This window comes from Rhamphochromis longiceps, linkage group LG19 (genome assembly GCF_057381845.1).
Source record: "Rhamphochromis longiceps isolate RC_006_pf linkage group LG19, R_longiceps_female_GT1.1, whole genome shotgun sequence".
NCBI classification, from domain to species: Eukaryota; Metazoa; Chordata; class Actinopteri; order Cichliformes; family Cichlidae; genus Rhamphochromis; species Rhamphochromis longiceps.
The window spans coordinates 13,554,211-13,564,715 of NC_140575.1; the positions used below are offsets into that span (position 1 = coordinate 13,554,211).

The 10,505-nt window shown below is 40.8% G+C and overlaps 2 protein-coding genes across 2 annotated transcripts; one reads left to right on the forward strand and one right to left on the reverse strand.

Moving 5' to 3' along the window:
- Positions 1–119: 119 nt before the first annotated feature.
- zpcx (zona pellucida protein C) lies at positions 120–2,707 on the reverse strand. Its single transcript, XM_085392473.1, has 9 exons — positions 2,288–2,707; positions 2,104–2,216; positions 1,962–2,035; positions 1,718–1,889; positions 1,528–1,633; positions 1,363–1,448; positions 1,215–1,291; positions 283–1,138; positions 120–197 (listed from the first exon to the last, which is right to left on the reverse strand). The coding sequence occupies exons 1-9, from the start codon at positions 2,705–2,707 to the stop codon at positions 176–178; spliced, it is 1,926 nt and encodes a 641-aa protein (XP_085248599.1). The 3' UTR covers positions 120–175.
- Positions 2,708–5,876: 3,169 nt separating this feature from the next.
- On the forward strand, positions 5,877–10,447 carry tmem54a (transmembrane protein 54a). The gene is made up of 6 exons (XM_085390523.1): positions 5,877–6,035; positions 6,960–7,156; positions 7,513–7,572; positions 8,680–8,874; positions 8,963–9,100; positions 10,171–10,447. The coding sequence occupies exons 1-6, from the start codon at positions 6,002–6,004 to the stop codon at positions 10,294–10,296; spliced, it is 750 nt and encodes a 249-aa protein (XP_085246649.1). The 5' UTR covers positions 5,877–6,001; the 3' UTR covers positions 10,297–10,447.
- Positions 10,448–10,505: the final 58 nt, after the last annotated feature.

Sequence of the window (10,505 nt, forward strand, 5' to 3'; positions counted from 1 at the left end):
ATTTCAGACTTGCTGCTATGATGCCAGGTTTCTCTTGGAAATGAGATTTTTACCTGGATAAATAAAGGACTAATACAACTTTTTTTTTTTTTAAATAAAAGTGTAATGAGACCAGATAAGTGCACATCAGTTTTATTTATCTCAAGTACAAGTTTAAAGTCTTTTAAAGCCGTGGTTATTCTGCATTCTTCATCCTCCTGAGGAAAAACAAAAACCAAATTAAATCAGCCATCTTCACATGCATTAAACAGTCTGCCAGCTAACTGCAAACAAGTCATTTACCTCAACAGATTCAAGAAAGTTGAGTGCAGCCCCTTTAGTTTCAACTGTTTTCTTTCCACTGGACTTGTCTTGTGTACCACTGCCTCTTCCTCATAACTCAGTGTCTGCGACCCATCAGCAGCTTTGGAAAAGGAGAGTTTGGAGCGCGTTATTGGTGGGATTTCATCTGTTCCTTCAGGCATCATAGCACCATCTGTCAGCATCTGGGGCAGGTCATCATGGTTTGGGTCCTTAATCTCATTCTGCAGCCATTTTTCACTTTGGGATTCCTCTACAGCAGCTGTGTTGTCCAATTCTGCTGAATTTGGCCGTTCAACCAGCATAAGGTACTTTACACTAATCTCAGCTGGCAAAGAAAAGTTAACCGGTTCCTCTTTGCTGTCAAAGTTACCAGATCTTCCAGACCGGCTTTTTCTTTTGAAGTCCTCTGGAACAGCTGGGTGTGGAGGACTCTTCCATCCGTTAACTATAGTTGGCAAATTCATAGTTGACGGAGAAACACTACTGAAACTTTGACCTTTGATCTCATTGGTCGGATTCGGATGAGGTTCTTGATTTGTGGTTGAAGAATGCAGTTTGGTAATGTCATTTGAGTCAGACTGAGGAGGCACCTGTTCAGGTAGCCAGAGCGTCAGCCTGGTGGCAGGGTCCTGACTTACAGCCACTACACCCTCTGGGCCAGCATTGAACTTGCTTCTTGGAACAGAAGAAACTATCACATCAGCAAGATCTGGAAGAGCAGACTGCATGGAGTTTGGGACGTTAGCGCTTTCTTCTTCGGCGATTGAAGGCAGAGTTCTCTCACCATCTTCATCCACAATGACAAAGGGACCAGTGCTGACCACAGCTTTGGCATCTGAAATGACACGCAGCAAGTCTGTTATAAAGTTTCTGTCTTCCATCACCTTCAGACAGAAAACCAAAGCACTTACCACCAGGAAGGTTTTTGCCTTTACACCTTGAGCTACAGCACTCACATGCCTCCAAATCACCACTTAGTTCCTCCCATCTGAAAGGAAAGTTTCATTTATAGGACATTGGTAAAAGAAACAAACACATACATTATGTGAATATTGATACCTTGATTCAATCACATTGTAGTTGCAGGATTTAGAGCCTGGGGTGACACCTTGGCCTGAGATCAGCACGCTACAGTGGATATACAACTTGTAGAGAAGAGTACACAACTCAGTTCAGAGAAGATTCAGAGCTGCACATCAGTGCAATCCGTTTATAGAGACTTACCTCAGAAATGAGATAAGACGTGTTCAGAACAAAATTAACCGCATCTGCGCTGTTGGAGGCCACAAACGTCACTCTAGTAGTGGAGGAACCCAGTGGGGTTACGCACCTGCAGTAAGCAGCGATATCACAGGCAATCAGAAGGTTAGACATAACAAAAACAGTTGAGATAGACACCCAACTGAAAACTCACCCTTTGTTAAATATGACTGTTTGCCTTGGTTTGGCCCGAGGCTCAGGGAACACAGAGACAAAGCAGGACTGGATGAAAGCCTCTTGATTTATTCTGGTTTTAGCCAAAACCTGAAGATTGACAAGCTGGCCTCTTTTGTAGATATTTGACTCTGCTGCGCTCGTCCAGGACGCTGCAGGAAAGAACTGTGTTTACAAATTAAGCTGCAGCTAAAACTTGTTGTTGGATGTGTTTTATTACTTACGACTCATGGCTTTGATGCTAATGTCATCATTCTCAGGAAGTGCTGTGTCGCTAAACTTTGGAATCTTGTTCAACCTGTAAATACATGGACCTACTGTAAGTATGGTTGGTGACTAGCTGCAGACACTGAAGTAAGAACATACCTTTTTGCAACACAGAACACGTGGACTGCAGAGGGAGTTTCCCACCAGGTGGGAGAAATTCTTCTCAGATTCAAGAACAGGGTGTTGGTGAACACCTCCAAGTCATCCTCCACCTGTAAGATGGTGCAGTTTTGGTAAAGGCTTCATAAAAAGATGCAGAACTGCAACAGAACTTTATGCTCACCATAGGTGTAGTTCCACATTCACCAAAACCATAAGTGAAGACAAATTCATTTGCAAGCTCTCCATTGCTGAAGCAGCCATTGCCCAGCTGTATTTCCTCTCCAGTCAGTTTGAGACCACTGACACTCTTATCAACCAGCACGGTTAGTGTAGATGCGTCACAATACACCTGTACTCTGGGAACATTGAGGAAGGGAGAGAGTCCAGCTAGCCTGTGAAAGTCGGGGGTCCAGGATCGCCAGGAGCTGAAGATTGTGCCTTGCGGAGTAAAATCAAAGTTTCTTCCAAATGAAAAAGGCACTCGATTTTCATAAACTCCCACAACATCCTGGGTGAATCTGCCATTGTGATACAGAACAGACTGAACAGCAATAACACAACCAAGAAACACACATAAAGATATCTGCGTGGTCCCCATCATGAGCCCCAAACAGGACCAACAATTCAGCTCATTCTCTTTGACAAGTGCATCATTAATAAGGTGCAGCGATAGTGGAGACAGGTGCTGGCAATCAAGCCAATGAAGCTGACTGGAAATGATTCTTTATTCAGTGTTAACACCACGGCAGGTGGATGGGACACATCTAAGATGCTGTTAGTGAAAAATGCAAAAATAAATGAAGCAAAATGTGTATCTTGTTCACATTTGTGGTTTTTCAGAACTTGGTTTTAGAAATCACTCCGTTGAAGGCCCAACCAGCTGCCGTTTAAACCTGTTCTTGAGAACTATTCTAACCAGAAGGCATAAAGACAGGATGGCTTTATATGGAGACGAGCTGAAAAAAGCTAGTTTCAGACAGAGGGACACTGAAGGGCTGCACCAAGGCCCAGTTTAAGATAAGTCAGGATTATTTGGAACTATAAATTATACAAAACTGTTTTAGTAGACTCCAAACACAAAAAATATGGTGCTGGATATAAGAATTATGCCTGTTTGTAAGGTGTTTGTGGGCTTGGTGATAACATGAAAACTTGTAGGTTAAGTCATCTGGCAGGCCATTCCTCGGCTACAATCTGAACAAACCAAAAGTTGTGAAAACTTGGTTAGTTTGGGTTAATCTAATGTCTATAACACCAAAAAACTTGTATTTATGTTACAGAATTTTCTTAGGCAAAAATATTCAAAATTATATATTTCTATTAAGTAGATGAAAGACATGTAATTTAACTCTGGCTTTTCTTCTGTGTTGAGCGAACCTCGAGATTTAAGATTTAAGATTACATGTGTTAGATGTGTGTCGGCACACATGGCAGAAAACAAAATCACACTATAATTCTGGAATACTTTCAAGGAATGAAAGGAGTTGAAGGATAGCACATAAGAGGAAACTGGTTATAAAAGATTAAAGAAAGACATAAACTGAGAGCACACCACCTTCTGCCTCATCTAGGTGGAGCCATTGTCAAAAAGCTGACTAAGGCTACGTTCACACTGCAGGTCTTAATGCTCAATTCCGATTTTTTGATCAAATCCGATTTTTTTTTTCTGCTTGTTCACACTACAAATAAAACGCGACAGCAAACGCGCTCTAGTGTGAACGCTCAAAGCGGCCCGCATGCGCAAAAGAAGATGTCACACACAAGGCGCTCTGTTTAGACCCAGAGCAAACAGTATTGTTTGATTGATGGCCCTTAATATAAAGACTTCGGACTTTACGTTTCCCAATTTTTGCTTTAAGTTATTTTGTTATTTGATAATGTAAATAACCTAATAATTATCCTTATTGCTGTTTTAGAGGAGCGGTGCTTCAAAGGATAGTTGCAGATTTTGAATTTGGGGCACTGAATGTGGTTTTTAATCTGCTTTTTTTTTAGCAGCTGACTAATCGATTAAGACCCGATGAATACAGAGCATTTGCCCAACACTTTCTTCTTTTATTTGACACTGGTATTGTTGTGATGGATTGTGCAAAGTCAGGAAAATTTTATATTTGTAACCTAGGTCTCTCCCCAGCAATATAAGGCTTGAGCAGGCAAATGCAGTGCTGTGCAAAAGTCTTGAGCCTCCCTCATTTCTTTACATTTAGCTTCCAAACAGACATTTTTTTCCACTGGGTTTTCTGGAGGTCTTTCAAAGGTTTTCTTTGAACATTGGCCACATTTTCACTCATTTTAAGTCCCGTCCTTGTACCTGACAATTTTTGGAAGAGTGTTTGGTTGTTTTTGTTATGTTTTTTACATTCGTTAAGACACTTAACACTGACATATGAGTCACTTAAGCATTAAAAAGGGATCTAACTCATAGGAACCAGTTTTTTGTCTACACATAATAGACACGTTAGAACAAAAAACAAATTTAAATTGTAACTTTTGGCTCTTTGTCTTAAAGAATTTTACAGATTGTTCCCATTTCTTTAGTAGAATCTTTGTCAGAGATAAAATATATTCACAGGCATGAAATATTACTTTTGCACAAAGGGATTCCCAGAAAGCTATCAGCTGAAACCTTGGCATATATCATGCAGTCCTTAAAAACTGAGGAAACTGGACAAGAGGAGGACGAAACAGTATCTGAAAGCTATCTGTAAAACACAGTGGAGGTGCTGTCATGTTTGGGGCTCCATTTCAAACATGGTGTGTTTCCTATTAATGGGATTATTAATGTAGAAAAGCTTTTTGATATCTGGAAAGCATCTGATTGGCCACAGCTTCATTTTTTTTAGCATGACAATGATCCCAAGCGCACTAACAATGCAGTATAGCATTATAGCATACCTGAATATAAAAACACACAAAGGAATACTCCCCGGCCCCTCAAGGCTTGTTAGACTTGTACAAACTCTGCTTGTGCCTTATCTGTTTCCATATAGTGTAGTCTACACGTTTTAAGAAGTAGCTGCACTAATTCCCAATTTCCTTGCAAAATATAAAGAAATGAGGGGTGATTCAAGACTTTTGGTCTTGTAAATAACAATTGGCCTATATTCTCATTCTGGGAGAAGGAAGGTTAAATCCAGGTTTAGTTTTATACTTTTTGCAGAGAATATGTAAGCTACAGTCAACAGCATTCATAAGTATAAGAGTATTTCCCAGCAACAGACAAGGTTTGTCTGAGTCCACTTAAACCTGCCGTTGTGGTAAATAAATTACACAATCATGAAGCACGGTGACATGGGGATTAGCACTGTTGCCTCACAGCAAGAAGGTCCTGAATCCATCAGGGTGTTTCTGTGTGGAGTTCTCCCCGGGTACTCCGGCTCCCTCCCTCCAAAGACATGCAGTTAGTGGGGTTGGGTTAATTGGTAACTCTAAATTGCCCACAGGTGTGCGTGAAGGTCAGTGGAAATGGTTGTGTGTCTCTAGGTGTTAGCCCTGCGACACACTGGCGACCTGTCCAGAGTGTACCCTGCCTCTCCCCCTAAGACAGCCGGGATAGGCTCCAGTCCCCCTGCGACCCTGACAAGGAGGTTAATGGATGGGATCACGATCATGACACTTTTTTTAAAATCTAAAAACAATCTAATAAACTATAACAATAGCGTATGTGAATAAAGCTGTATTGTTTGTAAACATATGAATACTTGTTATTGTCTCCGACCGACACTGGAGTGTTTTTTTTGTTTTGTTTTGTTTTTTTAAGGTATCGTGGGCGGAGCTTCCGCTCAGGTAGAGCCCGTGTGTTCCCAGGTGTGCGGCGTTTAGAAGAAACCGACAACCCGCCGAAAAACGGTCGAGTCAGAAAGCTGTCGAGAATGAATTTACAAACGACAATAATATGAAAAACAAAGGAAACAGAAAGACGGGCACAGGTGAGTTAACCTTTCACGTAGTCTGGCAGGTACCGAGCAGGGGAATGTACGTGCTAAAGTTTCTAGGCGTGGTCTGTGCTTTTGAACATGGAGCTCAGTGAGGAAGAGACATAATCAAACCACAGTGTTATTGTTCTATTATAACTTAATATTTTAGTGTTTTTCTCGCCGTTTATACCAGTTAAGAATAATCCACCCATCGTATGGTTGGGTTTTACTATCAGTGATATTTCTTTAGACTTTCCTTGATATACAAGTGGTGGGAAAATGTGTGGCAACAAAGGACAAACTGCCAATATTATGACTGAAAACAAGTATTTCAACAGCACCCACCTGTGCGTGAGAGCAGCGGACCATTGGGCCACCTCTGTGTGCTGATAAATGTTTGAACACCCCACCCTGAGCTTTGTCTTGTTTGGTTCAGGATTTTCTTACATGGTCTCTAAACATGTGTGCTTCACTCTTAAAACGAGGGACACAGAATAGTGCACCGTGAGCCTGCTGAGACCTGCAGTCTTACCACAGCTGCAGTATTTTCTGCAAGCAGTGGAAGACATCTTAAGGCCTCTCTGCAGGGGGCTGGGGATAATTGTGGTTACTGCCTTGTTCTCATATTGTGCTAACCGCTGCCCCGCTTCCTTTTTAACTCTGCATAAGCCACGGTAAAGTCTGCACTAACTTCACACAAGGTCTCAGTGTTTCACATTGAGATCGTATTTCAGTTCAGTTCACATTTAATAAACTTGTATGCACACGCGTCAAGCTGATGTGCACACAGCTGTCAGAAAGTATGAACTGCTGCACACACAATGCAATGATGATGTAGCTGTTTATCCGTTTCCCCCCGGCAGAGATCATCATGTTCAAAGCTAAGTTAAGCTCATGATTTCAAAATAACATATTTTTGGTTTTGGCTTCCCTCAGGACTATGCTGTGCCAACCTCAAGGACAACAAAGTCTTGATGAAGATGGGGTTGGCGCTGGTGCTGGTGGGCCATGTAAACTTTATTCTTGGAGCACTGGTGCACGGCACTGTGCTCAGACACATCAGTCTGCAACGCCAGGTCAAGAATTTGGTGTACCCCATCGCCAATATCATCGCTATCATGGCAGGTCTTTTGGTAAGGGCTAGGACTGACAGCTGCGTACTGTTACATACTGCATATTAAAAGGGAAAAAAAGAGACAAAATTACAGAACATATATTTAAGGGTCATTAATGGCTTTATCCTGACCACACCAAAGGGCCAATCCCTGGATTAAACAAACAAACAAACCCATTGAAAAGCTGCAGGAGAAGCAGGTTTACAGAGACAAATTTACAATCAGAAACATGATCAAACCATCACAATGGCACATTCAGTATACAGCTGGAGTGTCCTCTCTGTCACTTGAATGTTAAACTGAATGTTTGAGTCATGTTGCGTCATCTGTCTGAGTAATCATCTTCTTTTGCTGAACTTCTGGTTTTTCTTTAGGGAGGGATCTGTGGAATAACAGCTATAGTCCTATCCAGAAACAAGAAAAACAGGATCCTGGTAAATATTCACTTTGCCAAACGGCTCTTGTTTCCTGGCTGCTGTTAGAACCTGCTTTTTGTTTGTGACTCAGTGCGTGTGTGTGTGTAGATAACGATTTAAATACGTAACATACTTGCATGCAAGCGTAAGCTCCAAACAGGTTTGAAACATTGGATGTGTTTTCACTGAACAATCTGTGCCATCAGCTACATGCTAAATGTCATCTTTTCTATCATGGAGAAATATTTCTATCACTTCCCAACATACACTACAGCTCAAAAGGCTTTAGCCAACTCACACTTCTTTATATTGTGCTACCAAGGAGTGCTCTTGAGCAATACTTCAAAAGTTGACTCTGATCATCTGGACGTAGCGTTTTCAGTCCAGATGAACAGAATCAACTTTTGGAGATTTACTTACCTGGATGATTGAGCATGCATCAAGACTCTTGAGCAATAGTTCTCCAGGCATTCTAAAGCTAGCGTCCAAAGTTGTTTTGTTTTTTTGCTTTGGTTTTTTTGTATCTGTATCTGAAAATTTTCAGATTGTTTTTGAGATTTTTTTTTTTTTTTTTTTTTTTTGTTAATCCACGTAACACTGACCTATATGAACACATTTCAAATTGCTTCTTTAGGAACTTTGTTACAAGTAGCCTGTCACAAAAATCACATAGTTTGTTCCAGTTTCTTCAACTGACTCTATGAAAAATGCTGCAGTTTAAAAATAACAGTTTGACAGGCATAAAATAGCAGTTTTACCCAGAGTGCTGTTGGCTGAAAATTTAGATCTTAGCATATCTTAGCCTGATGTGCAGTCACATCACACACTTTCCATCAGGAATGTGTCTAATTGGCCACAGCTTCATTTGATTTATTTATTTGATAGCATGACAATAATCCCAGCGCTGTTTTGGCAGTGCAAAAAAGCATACTTGGATGGAAAAACACACAATGGGACATTTTGAGTCATGGCTTGGCCTCCCCACAGTCCCACAAAGCTTTGAATGTCGTTCAAGAAGCCTGGAGAACTTTTCCTGAATAGTACTTAAAGGTGGTCATTTCAAGTATTGACTTTCAAGATCATTCGAATTGTACCAACTCTGTTTTCGTCGTGTTGTTTTTGCAGATATGGGTCCTGCTGGTCTTCAGTTTCATAGCAGGTTTCCTGGCGTCTGCCTCCACGGTGGGCTTGTTAGCTTCTGTGATTACAGCTATTATGTCCAAAGGAAAGGCCCTGCTGTCACAATGCAACGCAGCCGTTCAGAATATTAGCTCTTTTAGCATCACAAACGAATGCCCCTTTGATCCCACCCGTATCTACGTAAGTTTAATATAAACATTCATCTAGTGACCGCACTTCTGATTTGAACTGTTGTGTGGTGATCAGTTTTGCACTTTGTTTCATCAAGGCGACCACCATCATTCTGTGGCTGCCGCTCATCTTTATGTCTGTTGTGGAAGCAGTGTTCTCCTTCCATTGCTTTGCTGCCTGCATTTCATTCCTCTACCTCTGTCCATGCAGGAAGAGGCCACGTGTGAAGAACAGGGTAAGCGACAGTCAGATCATTGTCAGCAGCGTTAGCGGTACATTACTTATTAGGGTCACATCATAGTAACAAATTTCAAGATTTTGTTTCTGTGAGGAAAATGATAACGATAATTTTCTACCTGACATTCTTACAATGATATCTCTCTGTAATAAATATATATTAAAAAGGCAGACATGTAAATGCTGAATAATCATCAGCCAGACGTCACGTCTAGATTTGGTTGAAAAATACTTTGAAAAGAAAATTTGCAAAGATGTTGAAGATGTCATATCGCCATCTGTGGGACGTCCTTCTTGGTCTCTCTAGCAAGAGAAAGTTTGTGTACAAGAATAGTTTTATTTGATCATTTTAACGACCATGTTTCCTATTCTTATCACTTGTGCCTTCTGTTTGCAGTAGTGTGAATAATATCTCTTGCTTGTCTGACTGGATAACTATCGTTGGTGGAATTAGAGTATCCATCCAGCATACATGTACAGCTATCCTTCTCTGGTTCTGTTTTTACAGTCACTGATCACTTTTGAGTGGCAGCAGAGCAAAGAAGGGAAGCGATGATTAATTTTAGGAAAAAAATGGCATAATTTTAAGAAAACGTGAAGAAATTAAACACAGAGGTTGATGCAGAAATAGCAGCAGACTTTGAGTGTCTCTGTGCACTAGAACAATATTAAAAACTGAACGTGTGCACTTTAAGCACTTTTATATAAGCACTTTTCCAGTGCTCATATTAATAAGGTCTCACCTATTTGAAGTAAGGAAAAAAGCCAGCTACGCAAGAAATGTATCGCTGTCATCGTAGCCCTGTAATTAATACCGAATCTGATGCATTAAAATTGTTCTTCCATTAAATTAATATTTGTGCGTAACACAGTTTTATTTATTTTTCAGCTGAAGCATCGGTGCAGCGTAATGATCTGTTTTGAACCAATTTCTGCATAGCTTTGCAGTAGCTCTAACCAAGAGATTAGAAGTTGACATCTTATTACCACCATGAAGTAAACCTGTGCTATTAATTCTATCCCATTACCACTGTTGGAAAACATCATGTGAAATCATTCATATTTCAGATGCGGAGATCTGCTGAAACCACACCAGCACTGCAATACAGGGAGACGGACACTGAAGTGGGATCTACAGAGCAGGATGACCTGCTGGACAGCAACACTGCTGGGGTGCAGAGTGACTTACTCTGAAGCAGCTGAATCTAAGAGAATAGGTTACAAAGTGCTGAGCTGCACTGGCTAAAGCGTGGATTGTTACACATTTAATGTATGAAGACAAGTTGACAATAGGGCTAGCCTTTTTATATCAAAATGCATTGTATTCTTGTGTTAAAGAATTAAAACTTTTCCAAACAAAACTGAAAACTACGGGACCTTTTGTTGCTCAATAACATCTGGAA

Coding starts and splice junctions, on each gene's coding strand:
- zpcx (XM_085392473.1), bottom strand. CDS start 2,707: ATGATGGGGACCACGCAGATATCTTTATGTGTGTTTCTTGGTTGTGTT. Junction 1,449..1,527: donor CGTCTTATCTCATTTCTGAG/GTAAGTCTCTAT, acceptor CTTCTCTACAAG/TTGTATATCCACTGTAGCGT. Junction 198..282: donor ACTTTCTTGAATCTGTTGAG/GTAAATGACTTG, acceptor GTTTTTCCTCAG/GAGGATGAAGAATGCAGAAT.
- tmem54a (XM_085390523.1), top strand. CDS start 6,002: ATGAAAAACAAAGGAAACAGAAAGACGGGCACAG. Junction 6,036..6,959: donor AAACAGAAAGACGGGCACAG/GTGAGTTAACCT, acceptor GGCTTCCCTCAG/GACTATGCTGTGCCAACCTC. Junction 7,573..8,679: donor ACAAGAAAAACAGGATCCTG/GTAAATATTCAC, acceptor TTGTTTTTGCAG/ATATGGGTCCTGCTGGTCTT.